The sequence below is a fragment of the Anarhichas minor genome, unplaced genomic scaffold (assembly GCF_050575085.1).
Source record: "Anarhichas minor isolate MPS153535 unplaced genomic scaffold, ASM5057508v1 ptg000136l, whole genome shotgun sequence".
NCBI lineage: Eukaryota > Metazoa > Chordata > Actinopteri > Perciformes > Anarhichadidae > Anarhichas > Anarhichas minor.
Genome location: NW_027466582.1, coordinates 4898543 through 4923417, shown reverse-complemented (window position 1 = coordinate 4923417; position 24875 = coordinate 4898543). Strand labels below are relative to the sequence as shown.

Here is a 24875-nt window from a genome sequence, read left to right as displayed (position 1 = left end):
ATGACTTTCTCTGCCTCATCTGATCCTCTCTGAACTCTTTTTCTCACAGCTCATCCACTGCGAAAACTCCAGACTTAAGATTCAACCCAACAGCACACCTATGTGCTGATAATTGTCTTTTCTTATTCTTTAGGTTCCTCATCCCTTTTTTACAAAAAAAGCCTTTTAAAAACTAAAAGCAATTACTTCAAGCTTACAGTTTACATCATCAGTCAACTCTCTTGTAATCAAGTATTTATATCCCACTTGTCTTAAAGGAATAGTAAGTAATAGGAATAAGGAATTCAGAATAGTAACATTTCGACAAATGAACTTACTGTCTTTATTGCTGCAGAGAGTTGAGTAAGAAGATTAATACCACTCTTGTATTTTTACATTAAATATGAAGGGCGAGTTTGAAGATGGACAGCGTAGCTTAGCATGACGACAGCTATCCTGGCTATTCCAAAGTGAACAAAATCGGCATAGTGTAAAGTTCTTTAATTATCACATTATACACCTGTGAGAAAAAAAAGTGTAAGACTCGACATACTCTCACAGGTGTTTTCACTTGTGTTGCTGATTAGATCAAGCATTTTTGTGAGGACATTAGGTATTTATAAGAGTGATAAAGTTATAAATTGCCCCACAACAAAACTAACAGGAGAGCCTGCGAAGTCCAAGAAAAAATATTTTCTATCATGTTGCACATTATTATGTTTAGTGCATAAGATAAAAAGAGATATATCTATATCATCTTTCGGGACCATGAAGGCTCCACAATGTAACTGGGAAAGGAGCCATTTTGCATTGTGAGTACTGTTTGATACTTTAAGTACATTTTGCTGATACATTTACTTCTAGAATTTCGGATTTCAAGACGTTTACTTGTATATTTGTACCGTGGTATTTACCATTTTTTAAAATCCACTGAGCACTTGGAGAAGAGATCAAGACGGCAGTGTGATGCAGCCAGTAGGAGGACGTACGGGATGGGTACAAACACTTTTTCCTTCAGACATGTTTAGACTACACTTCTGTTTAAAGCATATGAAACCCAGACATCCGATTGCTCTGACTGTGCCCTCTTATTTGCTATAACTGCTGTTTCCTCCAAATTGAAATAACAATTTTGATAGGTAATATTTTCCAGGCTAACACATCTTCCTACATCTTATGGACACGGACGAGAATAGAGTTCTTGCATTCACTTTATGACGCATCTCAACCTAAATGACCACAAAGCCAGCATCTCTATGCTCTTAACCTTTCCCAGATGTGCGAGTCAACAGAGAGAGGAGGGTGTGGACGAAGAAGGTGCAGCGACGAGATGGGAAAAAGAAAGAAAGAGTGGATCCGTGAGAGAAGGAGAATATAACGGGGTGAGCGAGGAGGGGAAAGAGGCTGTCACTGCCTCCAGGGGTGAGGCAGGAGGTCGGAGGTGATAGAGATGGGGGTCTCTGCTGTCTGGGTGGTGGGACCACAGGGAATGACAGAATTATTAGGATGAGCATCTGACAGGAAATAAATACAGTTTGGGCAGAATCGCCAAGAGGCAGCCAGCCAGACATTGTTGAAAACTACAATAAACTGTGCAGTATATGGGTTAAGAAAACTTTTTATATTGTGCTGCGCTGAATAATTCATAACCTTTGAAGCTCAGCTCATACTGAGAGTAAATAATTTATTTCTTCCAGAGGGCCTTAATACTCTCATTTGAGATGTTCCTTCAGGTTTCTTCATTTTGAACTTGAACTACACTTTATCCAGTTTAGTCAAAACTGTTATTTAAAGATCAGTCTTATTGACTTTTTGAGTCTGTTTTGAAAACATTGCTTCATTAATCTTGTTTCTGGTCGTGTTTGTTGGGACATCACTGCGTGGAGTTTTACGTTCCGTCATGTTGTGTCTGGATTTGTTGTGATGTGTTGATTAACAGACGGAGCAGGAAGACAAATGGATACCTCAGTAGCTCCACTGGTTAAGGGCCATCCATCCTCTCTGTCATTCGTACAAGGATATTTGAGAGGAAAAGAATGAAAGGCATGAAGCGCGGTGACTTTGAGGAATCCTCCTCGTATATGTCACTGTCAAAAGATTTCAGCCGAAGCGGTCTCGGGGACCCCTAAGCAACACAAACAAACAGCTGAAACACTCCACGGCACTGCTTCTGACAGTCAAAGAATGACATGAAAGAACATTTTTCTCATTCTGCTGAAGACATGACTTATGTGGCATCCTTTTCATATTGTGGCCTTTTTTTTTTTCAGGCAGCGTTGGTTTGGTTTCCAACAACCCCCTATGTAACAATTAGTTTGGTCAATGGAAAGGCAAGGAAATAAATCCCAGAAAAATGGTCAATTAGCTTCAAACAAGTGAAACATTATCTGGCCGTGTTCACAATTTAACTGGCTTAAATGTCTGGACGTAGAAATTGAAATCTCCTTGTAACGTCAGGGAAATTAGATGTGTTGCCTTGATGTGGTTTTGACATCCCAGAATGACTGGGGAAAAAAAAGACAAAAAACAGTGACAAACATGAACGTCATTGACGCAGCTATGCAGGTTGTTACAAGTTGATTTACAAATTTAACAATTCTTAAAACATCATATTTCTTCCATTGACGTAAAACAAATGTTTATAAAGACGTCCAGAGTACATGTCTGAAAGCGTAACCAACCTGACCTCATAGGTATAAAGATAGTACAACATTTAAAGCTTTCTGAGAGGCCTTTTACATCAAGATGTTACCGTCAAAGGCCCGCTGCTGGTGTTGCTACAAACGTGGAAAAAATGATGCTGCATCAAAGATTTCCCCTTTAGTTCCTCAAAAGAAATTCAATTTAAGATAAAAATTCACAAATAAGTTTTGACAACGCAAATTAAGATCCAGAATACAAACATGACGCATGACTTTACAGTTATTATACTGAACATGTGTTTTGGTACAAGAACAGAGTTCTTCAATTAAAGGGGGTCAAGCAGTCACCGCTGTGCAACAGGCATGAAGTTAGAGCAACATCCGTGAAAAGTATATTTTCCGTTCTGCACCATACAGACAAAATATCACTTCAGTATGCTGACAGTAATTTAGCATGTAATGCAAACAAGAGTTTGCGACAGCCAAAGGGAGCGTGTCTCTGCTCATCAACATTATCTTTAGTGATCTAAAAGTAATATTACTCTTTATGTTTTTCTAAATCTGACCACCATGCTTCTACGAAAAAGTGGTAATTTAATTTCCAGCAGGGCCCCAGTCCACCGAGGCGTACTCTGCGAGGCGTACACAGCTTGGAGCGGATCCACCAGGATCCCCTGCCAGGGATGTAAAGATCACAGACCAACACAGGCTCTCTGTTGGGACCAAGGCACGGCTCTCGCTCTAGGTACGTTTACTTTAATAATAACATTTATGTCTTTATAGTACCTGTAGAGGATGACAAAGATCATTTCATTTCCATGTTAAAAGGCCGGTTGTGAAGGCTGAGCCCTTGGACATGTGCCCCGAGGTCCCTCTTTAAAGTTATTGTGATTTTCATTATCCTTCAGTTCACGGCCATATCTCAAGAATGAGTAAGAAAATTATACCCCATGTGTGGGACGAAAGATAACTGTAGTTGTAGTGCTTCCAGTGGGCCATTGTATGAGCTATATAAACACATTACGAGGATGTTGGCTATTGTAAAACTTAAAATTGATAAAGCGAGCTGTTCTGTTTCAGTGTGTCTGCAGAAAGTGTATTTGAAAATAACACAAAAAACATTGCTAAAAACAGTGCTTTCTAAAGTCAGACCCCTGGGGTCTTTGGTCTGATTGGCCGTCAGTGTGATTGCAATCTGGCAGAAGTCCCGGAGAAATGTTGAGAGACCAGTTTCACATACTGTATATGGTCAGGTTAGAGGTTGTCTGTGTCTTGTTCAACAGAATTAACGCCTGGATAGACAGCTTTCTGTTGAATCCCAAATTCCGGTTTATTTTAAACTGGTCTATTTTCCATAAATTGTGGCTATTGTGGCTCTGTCTTGTGCTAACTTTGCACATCCTTGCATGCAAGTTTGTTTGGCAGTACGATGCTGACTGTCACTGCTGTTATACTGTTCTAAGAAAACTCAAAAAGCTAAATAGAATGGTGGATTATTGTCATAAATATTCTAATTTCACATTCCTTCACACAAAGGAAAGGAGACACGAAGAATGGAGGCAGAGAGGCAACAGGGGGAAAACTTTAGCTGCAGAGAGTGAGACTCGGAAAATAGACATGTCCACGAATGAGAGTGATCCCAGCTGTGTAACTACAACAAATGAATTTGCAGCACTTATCAACATTATCGTCCTGCCGACTTTGTTTCACTTTCCCAAAATCAACTGGAAGAAAAGGCCTCGGCCGGCTGGACCAAACGGTCAGCAGAAGTGTTAGTCAATTTAAACTTCTTGTCATTTCATTTTTTAATTTTGTTTGATACTTCTTCTGTAGCACGAACACACTCTGAATAGAAAAAAACTGAAGACAGCCTCACGCATGTAGACAAACTGTTGTGCAGGTTTCCCTGGATGTAGATCCCAACTACTCACTTGTGCAATCTTTACAACAGAAGTGACAAGTGCAAAGTTAGCATGACCCAAACAGCCACAATAACCACATTCACAGGAAATACGTCAAGTTAAAATACACCATAATAAAAGGCAACCAAGGCACATGCCAGATGTTTTACATCTGGGTGTGTTTCCATTAAAACAGAGTAGAAGGACAAATCACTGGGGAAGTAAGGTCAGTTTAAGTATTTTTAATTGATAGACCAATGTGATGATCTCTGCCTCAAAGGGCTTCATAAAAAAAAGATAAAAGAGTGTTCATGTTTGTACAAATAAAATATATTTGAATATATATAGACTTGCAAATTAAAATATAAAACACAAGCTTGAGGAGTGACAGTCCCCCCAGATCACTTTTCTAATTATGAAAAACAATGTGATACAATTACTAATATTCAAAATAAAGAAAATGTCATATTTAACACAGGTATACTGTAGTTAGACATGCTGGAATTGCAAAACAACTTTTCCTACGGGATCTGGTGCAGTTGGGAAATGAAACTGCCAGAATATTTGAAGTTCAAAACAGTAAATCCCACCAAAGATAGTGTGGAGCCTTCAAACTCATGCTCATTCAACTCATGCACTGCAAATATGTTGACAGTGCATGAGTTGAATGATGTTGGACTATCCTATTACTAGTGGCATGCAAACTCTATACCTCCCGTCGGTGAATGCTCCGTTGCCTTCGGGCTCAGCAGATATTACTTCAGGGAAAAGAATCTCATCCAGCAGGCAGGTAATACTGTCTGTGTCCTCAGAGACTGTTGTCTGCTATCTGGATTTGAACCGCCGTGTTCACTGCCCAGAGCTCAATACTTTAACATGATTTTCTGGATGATGACAAAGGTATGTCTCCCTGGTAAGTGTGGCTTATTGTGTTAAAGATATAGCATTTCTGTTTCACATTAGCTTTACCGTGCAACTCATTCAACATACAGCTCGGATAATCAGAGCCACATTTCTGCTGCAGGGAGGGAGCTTTTCGGACTGGGATATATATATATATGAGGTCCAGGTCGTGATCATACTGTAAAATTGCGGTGGGCGATTATTCGGTCCTGGACCGAGCATATGCAATAAGTGCAAAGCAGGGTAAACGCTCTCCAGTGTAAAGTCTTCACAGGAACTGTTTGACGTTGTGGGAAATTTTGGGAAAAGATTGCCAGCAGTCAGTTAGCTTGTCATAAAGACTGGAAACAGGGGGGAACAGCCTGAATCAAAATCCCCTTACCAACACCTTTAAAGGACACTACTTAACGTGTTATATCTTGTTTGTTTACATGTTTAAAAGCCACAATTTGCTGTTTTATGGGGCGTTATGTCCAATAATGTCTTTAAGTTAATATAACCTATTAATAAGTGAGCTATAGGTGGAAAGAGCCAGGCGAGATGCTTCCCTGCTTCCCTGCTTCCAGTCTTTATCTACATGGCGGCTTTATGTACAAGTGTCTAGTTACTGTCTTTAAAGCTATTGGTGGCATGGATTTTGTCCAGGTACATTTAATTTTTGGCTCCGGGTGCAGCACGGACACATGTTCTTTTTGAACTTTCAAAGAGATCTTCCTCAGATCAAATATCTGCAGATTTCCTGGGGATCAGTAGATGAGCTCCAGTAGTGATTGTATCATACAGAACACTTACAACAACAACAAATAGATCTCCTTAACTTCTAACAGGTGGAGTCGTCAATGTAAAAAGAGGTCTTCAATCAGTGTCATGGAAAATGTGTGTAAGTCCGATAAACTATGTCCACAAGGAATATGAAAACAAATTGTAGAGGAATGGCCATCATTTACTGCTGAAAAGTATGTAAGATAAAACATGTTTTTATAAAATAAGCTTTTATTTGAGATGTATAAATCTGTCAAAATAAAATGATGTCTGGACATGAGTATGAGATGAGCTATCTCTGTTTAAAAATGGAGACGGTTCTCATTGTTCACAAAGGGAGTAAAGATATGATCCAGATGCAAGCAGAGAGCAATTCTTAGGCGAAGCCTTCCGAGACACAGAACATGAAGTCAGCCTGTGATTATGTTGGCAGGCTATCATTCAAACACAGAAACACAGATTCAATGCAAAATCTACAGTCAGAGTTTTGCTGTTATCTTTTTGTTTAGTCGATTTATTTGGTCCGTGTTGGCCCACCACTTTGGTTCAGACTGAAATATTCACTACTGGTTGGATTTCCATGTAATTTTGTAAATACATTTATGCTTCCCAGAGGGTGACCCCTGGCGATGCTGGTGATCCTCTGGATTTTCCTATAGGTCTGGTGACGACAATCAGCTTTAAATTGGTGGTTTGGCGAAGCGCTGTTAGACACACACACACACACACACACACACACACAAGCAGATGGACAAAGAGAGAGGTGTGGGGGGGGGAGAGGAGCAGAGTCGTCTGTTGACTGCGTAAAGCGTGAATGCAATCGGCTGAAGTAAAATGCTAACGTTAGGCTATAAACAAACATAAACTTGAGTTTACACAACAAGGCTGTGAAGACGGACTTACAGTAACAGCGTGACGTTTTGTCTCATTTACCCACTTCACAGAAACAGGCCTTTTTTAAGAGACATACAAGCTTCAAAATTCACAACAGGGGTATTTACTAGACGTATTTTATGTTGTCGGAAAAAACGTTTGTTAACCACAGGCCTTATTTCAGGCATCTAACCAAAAACTCATTCAAAATACCCATTGACTTCCAGACGAGGCAATCAGAAGTGCAAAAATAGTAACGCTTTTCCCAGTTTTAGGACTCTTGCAGCACTCTATACTTTGGTTTATGACCAATTATACCTGCACGCTAACATCAGCATGTTAGTATGCTGACATTACCATTTAGCGCAAAACACAGCTGTAGCCTTTATAGAGCCACTAGTCTGCCTGTAGACTTTTAGTCTTGGTCTAGTTTGTGGGATTCAGTCACGTAGTGATACCACTCGTATTTAAATAAGAAGCTTTGTTTATATCCATATTAACTGCATTACTTATAGTGAAAAGAATATTCTTGCTAGAAAAAAAACAGGTAGAAGTCTCCCATCTCTCAAACAGCTGTGGGGTCAGAAACATAAAAGAGAACATGAGACACTGATCAAATGTAGGGGACATGGGGGACCAGAGTCTTTGATGCTTTTGTGCTTATTCTTTTTCCCTGTGCGAGCATAAGGGGAGTCTCTGACAACAGGGTGTTTATCAGACATAAAGAGAGTTAAATCCGCTGAGAGGACTTTGTTTGTTCTTCCCGGTACATCACTGTGTTTCTGTGTTTCCTCACTGTTCACTAGCCTCCTTAATTCTTTTCTTTATTTCCCTAATCACAGCCCGTGAAGGTCCCTTGTGAGCTCCCGGTGCTTGGGATCATTGTACTCACCACAACAAACAAAAAACATCCCATATTTGTAAAATGGCTCTTGCCAGTTGGACAGATTCTCTTTATCAAGTATTTCAGCGGGGGGAAAGGAAGTCTGCACTTTTGAATCTCAGCAGCCAACAGCGTGGGTTAAGGGTGAAACGTGTGACCCAATCTGATCTAACCAAATTTACACAATGTTTTACAAAGTTGACACCTTCCTCGAAACAAGTCCGCTGTGTCTATTTACAGATCTTGAGTGCTGAGTAAGATACTGAAGATTACTTTCATTAGCACTGAGATTCTTGTGAGCTGTAGGGGATTTCTTAATCATAACATTGACTTGTTTCTTTTCCAAGTTCTTCCCTTGGACGTTATTTCATGCTTGTCTTTCTTTTATGGGAATTGATGTCTTATTTCTTAGGCAGCCAGATGTTAAATATTGAGCCCTTTTGTAAGACGAAATAAATACAATATGCACCAAAAAATTTAAAATGGGAAAAAATGGGAAATGGCTTTATCTCCTTGGTTTGGCTTCCTTCATTGCCAAAAGAAAGTACATAACAGATAATCAATCGTAAAATACTGAATAGAAAAAGTGAAAGTGCTGAGCAGTACATTGAGTCGGCAGCAGAAGAACCAAGGTGGCAATATGCCGAGGTGTCGAGGAAGATATGTTCTGCAGAACCAGCGCAAGTAGAAAGAACCCACAGAGCAATCCAACACTAACAACAAAGACACATGGTAAAATAGCCAGATTCATTTCAAATATGTGAAACATCTGGAGAACAGACTAAAATTTGGTGAACGCCTAAATCATAAGCTCATCTACAACACTTAAGAAGATATGGGTGTTGCAGCTAAAAGTCAAAAATGAGTGATCTACAGAATGACCAGCAAAAAACTCCTAATCATCATATTCAAGCTATGTTTCAAATTTAGAGCAGAATATGGTGTAATATCACTTTACTGCATGCAGCACAGATAACAAAATGGTGACACACGGTCCACTGTCTACAATGCAAATGCATGAATTTTTGCTTCGTAGTGTTTTGATGACTCTTCGTTACTTGTGTTAGGTCGACTCTAGAAGGTAAAGAGTGAAAAACAAAACAGCTTCCCCAGAAAAACGTTTTGACAGAGTGTGCTTCAAACAAAGGAAACATTTTCAAGTGTTTCATAAGTGAGGATAATGAGAAAACAAACTAAAGACTTGTTGCCACCTCGCTTGAAAAAGTGACGATATGATGGTCACGCAAACATAATATGAATTCATCTTCATCAGCCGTGTTCATAATGTTTGGGGAAATATCTGATTATAATGAGAACACAGCTCAGAGCCATTGTGATGAATAAACAGACTTTAATCAATGATAACATTTGATTAAATGATTACATTTTTTTGAATAAAAACTCTTCACACCAGCCAGTTTGGCGAAGTTTTATTTACTTTAGATAACTTTGTAATAATAGCTCATGCTGTCAACCACCAGTGAACATGCTAACGGATTAGCTTGCTAGCAGTAATTCTAGCTTGGTAACCCTGTCTCGTGCAGGTTGTAGAGCATCAAGTGTCTCCTTGTTCCACCAGCTCTACGTCAGGTTGCCTAATTATGTCATTATGTAAAGTAGATGATACAAGACAAGTTTGTGCAGTTATCTTATTATTTGCGTCTTGATGCCTCAATGTCTGCAAAAGTTACGTATAGTCCCCCTTTAAAGCAAGACAGTGAATGCGGGTATTCCGATTTAAAGAGACTGAAAACTGAAACAGGGCATCTGTTAAGATTTGTCCATAAATCATATTGGGGTATGAGGAGCATTAAACATGTAGACTTACTTTGAATGATATTCTTTTGGTGTGAATGGGAGGAATTAAACATGTGAGTGCGCTTCCACTTGATGACAAAGCAGCTCTTGGAAAAAAAAGCCGCTCTTCCTTTCTGACTGTTCTTACTGCTGTGTTTGCCAGCCATGGAATTTTACTGGAGAGTTTGCCTTGTGTTTGACTGCCCAGTCCTTATACATACGAGTGAAGTGAAGAGTGGGAGATGGAAGGACTTCAGGTTTGCTTCTTTTCAGCGTCCACTCTTTTGTTGCATCATGTCTCATTGTGTTAAGAAAATGTCTCCTAATTAAGCCCGATGCATAAAGACTGGAGAAACTCTTGACTGATTGCCGTTCACTGTACAGCTTCTTCTCACCGTGGCGAAGGCAGACTGGACACACACACACACACACACACACACACACACACAGTAAGGTTTTTACAGTCTCATTCAGGGGATAAGATGTATTGGACATGGTGTTAAAATTCAACAAAAAAGAGTGTAGTAAAAATAAGATAAAAGACGGTCTCAAGTTGTTTTCATGAATGACCCCCGACTGGGAAAGGAAGAGAACAAGGGACAAAGATCATGTACCCCATCAGGGAGCCTATAACATGTCTCGCTGGTAGAAGAGGGGGTTTGTAGATCAGGAGACATATTGCTCTGATGGGAAAGTCATTAAGTCTCTCTGCTCTTACTCCACTTGTAGATTGTAGATATTTAACTCCTGCATTAATATTGTTCCTTTACTATTTGTAAAACAGTTTATTTAAAGATTTATAATTATGACTAGTACCTCATTTGCCCAATTAGATGCAAACTGAACTTAAGTTATGAAAACTGTGTGTAGCGCCCTTGAACATCCAGTTGAATGAGTTTTATTATTTAATCCCCAAGGTCTCACCGACTGGCTGCTGCTTCAGGCACACTGTGTCAACCTGCACCTGACAATCACCACTGCCCCCTGCTGGGCTCCACCTGTCCACAATTCAGCCTCCTTCTTCCAGTTAATCCCATTCAATACGTTCACCCAGTTTCACTGGGAAAAGGAGACGGACTAATGAGGGGGAAGGAAATGCTGAAGTGACCTTGTGTAACACCGGGTTTCTTTACAAGCCAGGCGTGGTTCACGTAAAGGAGAGTATGGAGCAGCCAGACATCGGCTGCTTTCACTTCCTCTCTTCTGGAGACACAACATCGTCATGTGTTGAAAGTTACAACTCATGACAACCCAAGCATTAATATCCACCGCATAAAAGTGTCCTTGAAGGACTGATATTTCAATTAAATATAAACTGCTACAACCCCCATTGTTAAGGGTGCAAGCTAGTTCACGTTTAGCTGAAATAAGTATGATACACTTTGTGATGTATGCAAGGCAACATTAAAGTAAACCGACACATTTCTCAATGGGAATTTCTGACCCATATACAGAGGGGAAGAGTGGCAGGTATTAAGGCCACACTGAGATAAGCCTGCATGTGATGAAATGCGCAGTGGGGAAATAAGTAGGAGACGCGAGACGGAGATGTCAGCAAAACTCATTTAACTGTTCAGTCAAAAGCACCATGGCACCACATATACTCACAAATAAGAAATGGTTTAAAGGCAACCACAAATATCATTGGTTTGGGTCAAACTGTCATGTCAGAGCGCAGGCCTTTCCCACAGAACTTATAGAAAAAAGAACTGTCTTAAAGCTGCTTGAACTGATTTTTGGCAATGGATCAAACGACTATGTGTATGAAAGGATCATAGTGATACCTGTTTCTGCAGTTCCCCTCAGCTCTACGGAGCTTTTTAGAATCTCTCAGCTCATTGTCTTGGTTTTACGACCCCCAACTTTTTATGCTTTGATTCATTCAATACTATATATTCAGTCACAGCAGGCAGCTTTTTCCGGCAAAAAAAGCTATCATTGTTAGCATCTAGCTGGTGAACATATTGGAGCAATCCATCGCTAAAGAACCAGATATTTCTTTATATGAAGGAGTTGGTGGAGACCAAAACAGTGCTAAAAGGAGAGTTAATATTTGTTGACTACAGATGAAAGCTAATGTTGCTCTGTGTCAGCTCAATGTTGATATATGCCACTCCTCGTTAATAAGGCCATATTGACTTAATAAGGTTATCATAGGTCAATATTGTGTTATTGTTGTGCTGCCCCTAAGTGGCCAACAAATCAGCTGCAGAAGGTCTGAATTTACAATAGATAGTAAAATTCATACATCGTAAGCATGTCAAACAGGATGAACAGTTGGAAGCTCCATAAAAGTAAATGGTCACCTCATTTGTCACGTTCCACTTGTAGACGGCCTCTTAGTAAAAGGGACTGCAGCTGACTGGAAATCTGGTCTAAATGAGAATACCGCTGCAGGCGTCATGGCAACATGCACAAGGAGGAAGTTAAGAGCAGAGGCAACCGCGGTGGGAAACTAATCTGAGCAGTGCTGCAAAAATCCACACAGCATGAGAGGGCCGTGTGGCACATTAAAGCTTCCTTCAGAGCTTACATGAAACATAGGTTACATTTTTTTTGTTGCTGTTCCTACAGGTTAAACATGATGCTTTCATCAAAAACAGATGGACGGAAAATGATTCCAGGTTTTGTTTGTAGTACGAGGCATTGATCCTCCTTGTTGCTAGCCAATAGGGGTTACAAACAACTCAACCGAAGGAAAAGAAAAATGCAAAGAGTACTAAATGTTTTCAAACATTTGAAGAGGACCACTCAGCAGCCGAGGAGCTATTCTTTGTATTGTATTGCAGGCAATGCAACCTGCGAGAAAATTGTACAGATTGCCATATATAAAGCGTGCATATGAGATGCAGGGGAGCATGTGTTTGTGTGTGAGTATGTGTGTCAGAGAGAGGATAGAAGCTGGCACTCTGCAAGCGGAGGGAAAAAAACGGGGATAAGAGCCTCTTCAAAGAGCAGTGGGTTGGTTGAAGAAGCCAGTGCCATTTAGCACGTACACCCAAATGAGTGCCGGAAGGGCAGTGAGCGAAGGGGGCTGAGAAATAGAAGAGGCAGGGGGGGGGGGGGGGGGGGGGGGGGGCGGGGATGAAGATTCGTGTCACTTGCAAGAAAGCTTTACCCAACATGAGAGCTATAAACGCGCATTGGATGTCACTCTAGACCTTGAGACCCACTGCCCGGTCGATGAAACCTGCGTCTCTTGTTTCCAGTTGTCTGCTTTGGCGAGCCTCTTTCCTCTCACCTCATCTTACGCACGGTGGTTGCCTTTAACCAAACTCATTCTCTTGAAAATAGGCTAATTGTGTTCAGTTGACTTCCTTGGATGCAACGGCCCTTACAAGTTAATCACCCAGGAAAGCCTCTTAGTGACAGCTATGCCTTAATTGCATACCAAACTGTGCCCATCAATTTGGATGGCAGCAAATCCACACATTCCATCTGCATGGGAATGAGACCTTCTGTTGAAAAACTTTTGGCTCTCACTGAGAGAAATCTTCACCTTAGGAAACACTCGGCAGAGAGAAGCATTAGAAAGCCGCAACAGTCAGATTGCGTAATTCAGTGATTTTGATTTTAGTAACCGAATTCTCAGATGACCCTCCTGGAGGTCTTTTTGTGTTTCGACTCTTCAGCAGAAACCATAACCCGGGGGCCTGTGAGTCTTGACCAAAACATTAAAGGCAAAACAAACTGACCAGTGTGACAATAAAAGGGCAATGCGCCGGGTGGTTTGGGATTTGTTTTCGTGGGATGTGACCGTGGACCGCTCATCTTCGCGCCAGTCTCCGCTCCTCTGCTCGTTCCATGCTGCGTTTTACCAGTTTGTCCAAGGAAGCAGGGGTTAAAACTCTAACCTTTTCCACACAGCAATAACTTCCCACCATGACATCGAACCAACATTGCTTCAGCGTCCCTCAGCACTCGCTGTGAAAATGTCAGACAAACTCTTTTCATCTGAGGGAACTCCTATCTGATTTACTCTCCCCCCTCTTCCTCAGCTGAGGCGCCTGTTTGTACAGGGCCATGTTTCATTTGAATATCAAAGCCTGTGAGGAGGTGGCCAGACACTTTAAATGCCATTTTTTGGGCTTCTCTCAAGGAATGTGACTGCTTAAGTGTCCTTGACGAAGGGACCTGATCACTGAGACAATGCTCCCTTTGTGGCACAGGGTTGACAGTAATCTCTATCTATCTACTCTCTGCTCCGTAGAGGAGACGGGCACAGAAGTTCCATTTGCATCTTTGTGTGCAGCTCTTTCAGGCTCCACAGTTTAGATGGCATTTAAGAAATGATTCCAATTTTTTTTGGGCCATGAAACCAAACAACCATGATTGGGAACATGCTTGGAACATTGTTTCAAGAACTACTTTGTGTCTAGCGTGTGTCACAACAAAGATGTTCTCCACCTTTTCTATTATCGCTGTTTTTACTGGAATCTTCACTCTGTATGTGCACATCGTGTTATCCCAATCAATTTGTGCAATATCAGAAAATAAACAACTATGAGGTCTACTGTCTACAACGTGCAGCATCTCTCATTAAAAAGGCATTTCAATATGCTAGATTCCGAAAGCCTTAAGGTACCCTACAACAAACAAACATGTCTTTTTACATTAAGTGTTTCTCCAAAATGCACTGCGTGTTCCTTTTGGGTCTGACAAACACACATCCTTCCTCATAAAACACTTGGGAAGCCGATATTTGAATACTTAAAATTGTGCATTGTTGACGTCGACGCTTGGAGTGTTCTTCTTCTGTTTGTTGATGCATTACTATGTGAATCGCATTTGTCGCGTACTTTCGCAACAAACAAAGTTTCGTAGAAACATTGCTCTTGCAATGACGCTATCAGTAAGAATATATTAGTAGAGAGAATGCTGCTTGTACATTGACGCTCATAGCCAACTGAATGTTTCATATTTATTTATTTATATTTTGTTTGGAAAATTGAGACCTACCCTGAGCACAGAAAGGAAAACTGTTTGCATAAAGATAATAATTGTATGGTACCAAACCAAACAGGGGAAGGAATAATCTGCACCATAAATTTGTAGGAGATCCTGCAAAGGGAGACAGTATCACAGTGGCTGTGCTTCAAATGTATCATACAGCTCTAATTTGCACAGGAACAAATTCCATAAATGTATTCAACTGTATGGAAGAATGGACTTCTGTAAGCAGATCTATTGTTGCAGCCTGTCTCGGCTTTCTTAGTGCTTTCTTTGTGCAAACAGATTAAGCCATAAGAAAAATGGCTAACAAAAACACGACTGTACAATGGCATAGGGTTCTCATGATAACACTATCAAACATCAAACTCTTTATCTTCCTTGAGTCTCCGTATCGTGGCAAGAAGAACCTGTATCCTCCAGTTTCTGCAACAAAGGGTTGGCATGTTCCTAAGCTGCTCCTCTTGGTGCCTCTCATACTTCCATCAGATGAGTGTGGTATGAAAGGAACCATGAGCCGTGGCGCTATCTTTGTTATGAACTCTGAGCATCTAAACAAAAGCAGCGCAAGGATGAAAGTATCTCTCGGATCCACATGCTGCAGTTTATCGCAGAATGGATTTATTTTCCCCCGCGCTGGCACGTTATGTTTAAATCTTCCTTGCAGACGAATACATTCTAGCTTTACAGTCTCCAGGCTCTGTGATATGGATGTCACTCTCACCTTTTCCTGGGAGTTCTCCCTTGTTCTGGATAGGCTATACTTTTCAACATGCAGTGTCTTCATTGATTTCCCCCCTTGTGTTTAATTTTGTTTGATATCGTGCTGCAGTTTGTTTTGTGCTTTGTGGCAGATTCATTAGATGTATTCTAGATCTTGGCTTAAAATGGGTTGTCCTTTGAGACAAATCTTTTGATTAAGGATCATAATGCATAGTTATAATTCTATTCATCTGTATTTGAAATTTAATTTCCATTTGCCAGTTCATTAAACACAATCACATGTCATACACGTACATGGGGGGAATTTAAGTTGATTAGTTTACTTATATAACCTACTTTCTGTTGGAATGTGACTTTTGTTGGTCTTTAGCACCATCGATGTAATAACAGGTCTTCGCCGCGAGTGTCGCTGTTTTCATTCTCGCGAGATTACCAGACCGGAAGAGACGAAGGCGAAGGTCGGGACGTAAACATGGCAGCCCGCAGTATGCTGAGGTCTGCGTGGACCTCATTTTCGGGCATGAAATTAGTGAACGTGAAGGTCCAACAGAGGATAAATGTTCCCCAACTACCGGCGTTAACCATTCAGAGTCGAGGGGTCCGCCAAGGTAAGATTTATCTGCAACCGTTAAGATTATAGCGCACCAATGTAAGAAGAGCTAATGGTAGCTAGCATGCTAACGTAACGACACTGACAGTGATTAGAGGCAGCTCAGAAGTTACTTCATCTTAGACCTGCATACAGCATGCTCCTCTAAGGAAAAACAACAACATTCATTCATTCATTCGTTTATAACTGTAGCCTCATCTAACCACATTCTAAGTAGGCACCATAACAGGAAAGTAGTAAAGACATTTTGGTATTTATATTTCTAACGTCATGAAATGTCTGTTTTACAGTGGTGGAGAAGCAGGAGGGTAAAACAACAACGGTAGGTAAACCCAGTAGTAATGATTTATTGGGTTGTTAGATATACATTATATAAGCACTTAGTTTTATTTGTGATACCCACACAGTGTTTTGAAGTTGGAAGCACAATAAAAAAAAATCACAGTATTTATTGTGGCATTTAAGTGAATTCTGATATATGTACACATATATAATGTGTTATATAATAATGGTTTGCATTGTTATATCAGGCTATTTACTAAAGAAACAAATTAAAAGCCAAATAAATTACTAGTATGGATGTTTAAAGGTGTAGTATGCAGCATTTTCTGCTAAAAACAATGTATAGACTGATAAAAAAGTAATCCCTCTCAGTCATCCCGTACGTCCCACTATAACTGTGTGGTGGTGTCTGTATCTACAGAGAGCCTGCCCTGTGCCTGTATTTTCTTATGTCTTCTTATTTTGCTGTGTTTGGGACATTTCTGGGCATCAGAAAAGAGCCTTTAGGGCCGACATGGGTGTGCAGCCCCGAGCCAAAGGGTGTGCAGGGTGTGCAGCCTGCTCTCTTTCCGAGGACGTCAAATACCGCCACTGTCACGCCCCTCTGTGTCTGATACCGAGGCACCCTTAAGCTATGATACAAAGCGGCGGTATTTGCAGCTTGAAGCGCTCAGAGCGGCCGCTCTATTTGGATGCAGGCCCATTACATCATTGCAAATCAGAGCACAGAATCATAAGTATCAGCTTGTTTTCCAAAAGGAGAGTCTCTGTCGGATATGAGGAGATGCAACAAAGGCAACTCCTTTAACCTGCACTGGGACACATCTGCAACCTACACTTAGATCGGATAGTGGGAGAGGGGGAAAGCACTTTCTCTTACTGCACAAATATTCTGTCAACCTGACAAGGAACCTGCCGTAATGTATTATATCCCCAACTGTCAGATTGAGGGACAAGTAGCGAACGCTCCAGCAGGACCACAGCCTCCAAACCCCACAGCCAAGTGTCCCATCTACAGATGGAACCTGCAGCACAAATACAACTACACGGTAAGTGCGTCTACAGGAATGTGACGAGCAAAGTAATCTCAGACGTCCTGAAAAGTGCATCAGCATGTTTATTGTGTCTGGTTTGCTTTCTCGTCTTTTGTTTCCACCCCTCCAGGATGTCCTGTTGCTTAGTCAGTTCATCAGGTCAGATGGAGGGATGATGCCGAAGAGGATCACTGGTCTCTGTCCAGAGGAGCATCGCAAGATTGCCATCTGTGTTCAGATGGCTCACAGAGCAGGTCAGTGTTACTGCCTGCCCCCTCGTTTGTGTATTTGAATCTTTGTCCACACCAAACTCAAGTTACCCTCTCATTCATAATCTGTCAACATCAATGGTAGCCATCAAATTCTTAATCTGTTGTACCTTTTTGGACCTGCTTTACTAACATCTGTTTTTGAGGACTCATTTAAATGAAGTACAAGCATGTGACTTCTGTGTTTCCCTGTGTTGGAGGTCTGCTCCCTGACCACAAACCCAAACTTCCAGAGGGCCACGTCCCAAAGAGGCCCAAGCCACAACTTAACAGGTAATGTACACGCGTGTTTCTGCTCATATGTGTGTTTCCCACCACGATCTATCGATTGTCAGCACCAGTCTCAGTGCAACTGAAACTAGCAATGATTTTCTGTTGTACAGATACCTCACTCGCTGGTCCATTGACACAGTGAAACCCATATATAGAAGTGGACTAAAGTGGTGTAAGAAGCGCATGGATGTTGGCGACCCAATACTCAAGGACAATGTGTGCTACGGTGTCAAGCGTGTTTCTATAAAACACTGAAGGACAGAAGGCCCGACAAATCGGTACAGCAACTGGATGAGAGTGGGTGGGCCTTTTTGAATGCGAAGACGCAGTTTCAAGTGGATTGACTTTTGTGATATCCCCGTGGGAAAGGGCTTAAAAGCTTCTTCCATCTGTATTTATTCTATCTTTTTGTTTATCAAGATGCGTCACCCTCTTAATGAAGCATGCTCAGCCCCGACCCAGAACCATCTTTTTCCATCTCGGCTGGTTTTCAAAAAGCCCTTGAAGTGAACTCTGCGACAACTTAATGTGAGCAACTACTGGGTCAGTGTAACAGTTTCAAAGTAGGTGGTATATTGACTGTGTATACGCAAGGCCACACAGATGTGCAAATAAAATGTGTCTGCTTACTCTGCCTCGTAACGTGTGTTTACTGTAAAGGAACAGCTTTTGTACATGAGAGCTGAACGCAACAAAAAGCTTGTAGACAAATTGCATAACTGTGCTCTTTTTAGTTTATTTGTTTTAGGACAAAACGAACAAAGTCCTAGAATATGTTAACACAAAATACATTGTGAGGGTTGATATGAACAACAGAGACACGTGTGTAAGATGTGTCTTTTCACAGCACGAAGGGAAGGTCCAAATTCTTTTTCCCATCACCGATGTACATGTATCCGTGCTGTGGCGTCATTGGCACATGGAAGAAGGTTAGGCCAAGCCACAACAGGCTGCGAAGCACACACACGTTGCTGGCGCATTCAAGCTGAAGACTCCATGATCCTACACAAACAAACACAGACGCACACAAAGCAGGCTTGCTGTAAACAATTGCTGCTAAATGGAGGAGGCTGCCACATCATGTTGAGATCTTTGGAAGTCAGTCCAAGATGATTAAATTCTGGAGGCAGCCAAGGGATAATAATCCAATAAATCAACCTTTTGTGCGTTTTGATATTTACAGTCTAACCTGTTCCTTAATATGTGTGGGTGTGACCAGGTCCCAGGGAATTGAGAACAAAAGCTGGATCTGCTGCTATGTAATAATGTAGACAAAAAACGCCCTCTGATGCGGTTGCATAAAAGAGAGATGATTTCGATAATTAGATGGTTCTTTCAACAAAAGAATTTTTTTTTTGCCTTTTTGAAAGTATGATTCAACTAAAAGTAAACACATGTTTCAGGTCATAACTACACTGCTGCAGGAGAAACCCAGAGCTGTAAATCAGGAGCTGTAAACCGTTTGCAAGATTGTTGTAGAGAAGGGGGGGGGGCAACGTAGGGTCTCAGAGGAAAGCACCTGTCTTTTAGTGGAGATACATCATACCACATGTTCTCCAGAGGCACGTTTGAAATATGGTAACTCATTCTCCTCAGCAAACGCATGCGATCCGGTTAAGACGGCTGCAGTTAGTGTGGCATTCATACAGCTGTGTAATGTCTGCTGCAGTGATGACACGCAAACATATACACATGTGAAAGCCCTCTTAATAAATCAAACAGCTGTTGCACGTTTGGTCATGGGCGCTGAACGTTTTTTGTGTTTTCTCTCACACCCATACACTTCCGTCAGCCTGGAGTACATTCAGCTAAGCAACTAACCTCAAAACTTGCTGGACACGACTAAATTCAGATTATCTTCACAGTATCCATGTTTGCTTATCGTTTGCCTCCTGGGTTTGATTTTTCCAACACATGTAGTACTGTTAAACAGCTGAGCTTCCCACCAGGATGTGACTACACAAACCTGAAAGACTCATCATTTTATGCTTTTAACTACACGGAAAAAATGCCATATAAGGGAATTACCCATCTCAGGAAAGCTGGTCTCAAATCCATTGTCATACTGCACTTACATTTTTAACGTCGAAAATGTACAACACTTGTGTGCTCTGCATACTAATTGGTCATTTGTAAATTGCCTAAAACGGTAATATTACTTGAATTGTTGTAGTTTGATTTCCTACAGATGTGAGCAGCACTATCAATCATTTCCCTTCAGTTTGGTGTCAGGTGGTCCTCTTTCCATGTACTGGTTTCTGGTCTGGTTTTTATGATGATATCATAATTATCTGTAATTTTCCTATGAAGAAATTGAGAACAGCCTCTCAGTAAGTTGGCCATGAAACCAGATCCTAGAGCCCAGACATTCCTCATCCAGCATTAGTCGTCTGGTTATCAGAGAGGCCGCTGCATGCTAAAGTTCTTCCAACATATTCCCAGAAAACCTATTCCATCATGGCAGGTTGATGCCATCAGACGTTTGATGACTTTACTTAGTTTAACCCTGCTTAACTGACTCATTTGACTGTTTAAACGACTCAGTTTTCACTTGACTCTCAGTCAGTTGAATCACCATAATGACTTGTGCTAAAATCACACATCATTTAGTTGGTATGTAGCATGGCAGTTGGAACACGAATTATTTCCAAAGAGCACTGTGAAGGCCTTAATAACACTGCTCAAAATAGACATGTATAAATGGATCATAATCTTTCTGCACTGGTTTGATAGACTGTAGTTTTCTAAACAAAACCTCTCAAATCTCAGCGATCATAAGATAAATATGGGCTTGTTTAAGATGTGTCCGTGTACTTCAATAGTTGCAACAAATTCAGTAAGCAAAGGTATCTGTCTGCGTGTGATGTAACGACTGGTGACATGTTACATTCCGGAATAGTCTGAACTCTGTGGTTTCACCTTTAGGAATGTCATCCATGAGTACATCCAGGAAGTCGATTGTTTGGTTCACAACACCCACTTCCAGGACGCTTTTCTTAGGATTCTTTGCTTTGCTGAAGTGAAGGAAGTTGTCAAGCCTCCTTGCTTCTGAGTGAGACAGACCTAAGGAAAACAAAAACAATGCACATTGGTAAGTATTTCAAACTAAATCGCAGCAACGATGATGCAATTATACCCCGGAATGATGTTAAAATATACATAGGCACAATTTAAAGAGGTGCGTATAAAATATTTCTGAAACTGTTTTATCGTATGCATCCAGTCCAACTGAACTAAATACATATACCTTATGAAACATCTCAGCGTCATTCACATGCTGCAGAAAATATTGACACTCCACACTGAGACACAGTCACCCAGCCGCCATGTGACAGAGTGATACATATTTACCACCAAAGCTGCGGTTGATCTGGACGAGGCCATGTGGATTTTTGACCAAGGCGCCGCGTGGTACCACAGACGCTTCCTCATCGATCTGATGAATGGTCACTGCCAGCCTGCTTTCCTCATTGACTGAGGTCTGAAACCAAGAACAGTCACTCTCTGAACTGGAATTACACGGCTGTACGGCCATCATCTGCCAATTACTGAATGAAACACAGCTTTGCACTAATTCTTCATGAGTAAAACACTTGTTTGTTGCAGAGATAGTTGAACTTAGATATTGTGAGCCGTGATATATCTTTTGGCAAAGGTAGGACATTGTCTCTTCTGCAATTTTTGTTCATTCTACAGCATATTGCTGTGGTAAAATATTTTTCTTTGGGTATTAGTAGATTGATGGATTTATATTCATTAACTACCCACTGGGTAATTTAACACTTAAGCATGCTGTGATGAAGTACCACTGAATACTATAACACTTGAGAGTCAATATTTTTCCCTTGCACTACACAGTATTAATCATACTTCATTCTCCATAGCAGAGGGGTCTCCGATGAAGCGACTCTTTGCAGCTTTGGTCACTTCCTCGATCATAGAGTCTGTGGCCAGAGGGAGCAGGAACCAGTCCATGCAGTTGAAGCTGCAGACCAAAGGACACACACACACACACAGGTGATGTTATGTCACACTGTGCAGACATAAACGTAGCTACAAAGATACAGAATCACAGATGAGGCTATATTACCTATAGAGATTCTTTTTATCCTGCATCTCATCTTCTCCTCTCCCCTGAGCGATAAAATAATCTTTTGTTATTCCCAATATTTTGCCCCAGAACAAGACGCGGTGGAACTTGTAGTTTTTCTTCAGGAGCACCACAGAAGTCTGCAGAGCGGCTCTTTGCTCAACGCTTAAAGTAATCCCGCTACCGGCAACGAGTTCCAAAGAATAGGACAACACACTTGAGTCCATTGTTGTTATAGTAAACGACTTTAAAGCGTAGATGTTAGTTAACGTAAAGCTATCTGGGCGAACCAAAGCCTCTCAGGTTCGAACGTTTGGTTGCTAATGACAACAAACCCTGTTGCGCCGGAAACGCACTAGTTTGTTTACTTTTTTTTTTTTTTTGTAAACGCCATTTTTTTTAAACGTGTAAACGTAAAACAGGAACGACACACAAAAGAATAGTTGAAATCTAATTTTCGGTGTGTTCGCTTGTAGTGTTTATACAAACCAGACCACTCGCGAGTCCGGTCTGACGTCATGCCCCAGCTTTTCTAGTGAGTGCGTGCGAGAAGAAGTGTAAATATTAATATGGCTGTATTTCGTTTAATTTGTTGCCTGGGGAGACATTTAATGGCAGCTTTCTGTCTCACCCCATACACACTCCCGGTAAAGAATCAACCCCAGACTACTGGTGCTATAGGTGCAAATTTATTTTAGGAAGGAACAGTCAATAAAGTGAAGAATGTGTGTCACTATTATGATAACTAAAATCAAACACAATGTCTTGACATTGCTTATCTCTAAGTGTCCCAGAACTATAACCTACTTAATGATTCATTGGTATAGGATCTCCCAGTCTGTTCTAACGTATCATTATCCCTCAATCCTATAGGGAAATTCATTTATCAATTATCAAGTTCTGATTTGTTCCTCACTCGTTTCTCAATTAATTAATTATTACCTACTATAAAAAAGTTGATTAGGAGTTAATCATGAATTAATAGTTAACTAGCAGTTAGTTCCTACATTAATTTCTCATTTGTTCCCTGGTAACTGCTGGTAACTCATTTTTTAATCTCTTATTGGGAAGTGATACCCATACCAGTTAATGCATGAAAGCAGGGAACACCTAAATGGGAAGCAGCCATCATTAACATCATACTGTAATAAGGCAAATGTCTGCCATGAAAAATACATTAAACACACAAAACATAGATACTCGGTATACAATACAGTATAGTATGTCTCTTTAAATGGATTTTCCAAATTCTTCTTATTATTTGGGACTTTTCTCTTTCTTACAGCCATCTTGTGATTTCTTTTTTTCTCTGGAGCTCTGTGTGGAGGCTGCCAGCCCCCCCCCCCCCCCCTCTCTCTCTCTCTCTCTCTCTCTCTCTCTCTCTCTCTCTCTCTCTCTCTCTCTCTCATGAGGCCGTAAACTGAAAGTGCACTTTAACAGTGATGAGCTTCAATGCTTTAACATGAAGAACCACAGTCTGAACGCACTCATTTTGAGTTATTTTCTTCTTCTGTTCAATAAAATGACTCTCGACTAACTTGCTGGAGTGTTTGTTGTTATTTCCCCACTGCTAATTAATATTAATATTATTATTATCGATTATTATCTGTGAATATGCAACTCGTGACGGCTTTTCAGAGCGGGGAGACACTACAGGTGAAATATTTTAACTAATGGATATCACCATTAAACTTTCTTAGTTCATTACTCACATTAAGATGATTATGTTTTGTATTACAAGTTTTCTGACATTTTATGTTGAAATATGCAAATGAGGCATTATCTTATGTGCTATTTTCCATATATTTTCAGAACATAAATGTGAATGTTGGATAAAGGTTCACTGTTCTTGTTTCATGTTGTTGACATATTAGAGTCAAAGGTTTTTACATTTATGATATCTCTTTGTATCACTCCATGAATCATAAAATACTGTCAACAGACATAACAAAATACATTTTCTCCATGTCTACAGTTTTGTGTTAGATAGTTTAGACCAGTGGTAGCCAACACGGTGCTCGCGGGCACCCTGTCGCCCGCAGGGACCACGTGAGTCGCCCGCAAGACATGTTCTAAAAATAGCACTAGTCATTATGGAGCTCCGTCTAAAATTGTAGTTGCTGTTCTTTTTTAATCAAAAACGCTTGCAGAGAGTTAAGAGAGTTGGGTACCCGGAGGCGCACGGCGGACAGCCAGGACGAGGCTGCTGCACCGCACTAGGTTTTCAGGTTCTGAATGGCGGGCGCACCCCGTCGTCAGGTCCGTAATTCCTCGGAACAGGCCGCGGGGCAACAACTCAGGGGTGGCGGGGGTAGAGGCGAGGCAACGCAATCCGACCGAAAAGGCCCAGACTAGAGGTTTGAACGCGGGCGCCCGAAGACGCTCGCGCGCCTCGGAGGGTTGGATCCCCCGCTCGGCTATAGACAAGACTGGTTACTAGTTTCTTCGTTGAGAAAAAGGTACCATTGGAAAAGCTGGTGTCGGTGACTACAGACGGGGCTCCCGCGATGACTGGCCGGCATGCAGGCTTCATTGCGCAATGCAAAGGTGACCCAGACTTCGCAAAATGTCTACATTACCACTGGATCATTCACCAGCAGGCGCTATGTGCAAAAGTAACCGGCTTTGATCATGTGATGATACAAAAATATCAGAGATGTGATACCTCTGACTTTCAAATGTTGAAACAGATTAACAGAAATAAAAGTTGCATGTTTAAATATGTATGTGTAGCTATACCATCATTGTTGTGGAAATCATTATTAATAATTATTGTGAGGAATAATTAACTGACATGTGATCAAACAGTCTCTTCACATATATTATTATTATTAAGGTGATCTGTGCAATTTTGTTATTCAGGAAGTTCGTATCAAATAAGTAGCCCTTCGTCCTACTCGGTAC

General features: G+C 41.0%; 2 protein-coding genes across 3 annotated transcripts; one reads left to right on the top strand and one right to left on the bottom strand.

Moving 5' to 3' along the window:
- The first annotated feature begins 15865 nt into the window (after positions 1–15865).
- Positions 15866–18510, top strand: mrps18a (mitochondrial ribosomal protein S18A). 2 transcript variants are annotated; one of them, XM_076084448.1, is made up of 7 exons: positions 15866–16021; positions 16314–16345; positions 17250–17354; positions 17470–17593; positions 17809–17881; positions 17992–18159; positions 18302–18510. In XM_076084448.1, the coding sequence occupies exons 1-6, from the start codon at positions 15886–15888 to the stop codon at positions 18134–18136; spliced, it is 615 nt and encodes a 204-aa protein (XP_075940563.1). In that variant the 5' UTR covers positions 15866–15885; the 3' UTR covers positions 18137–18159; positions 18302–18510. The 2 variants fall into 2 exon arrangements, with proteins under 2 accessions (XP_075940563.1, XP_075940562.1); XM_076084447.1 differs by having other exon boundaries at positions 17992–18510.
- A 212-nt stretch (positions 18511–18722) lies between these two features.
- Positions 18723–22290, bottom strand: rsph9 (radial spoke head component 9). The gene is made up of 5 exons (XM_076084450.1): positions 21972–22290; positions 21752–21866; positions 21233–21419; positions 20801–20944; positions 18723–18883 (listed from the first exon to the last, which is right to left on the bottom strand). Exons 1-5 carry the CDS (start codon positions 22196–22198, stop codon positions 18723–18725), a joined length of 834 nt encoding a protein of 277 aa, XP_075940565.1. The 5' UTR covers positions 22199–22290.
- Positions 22291–24875: the final 2585 nt, after the last annotated feature.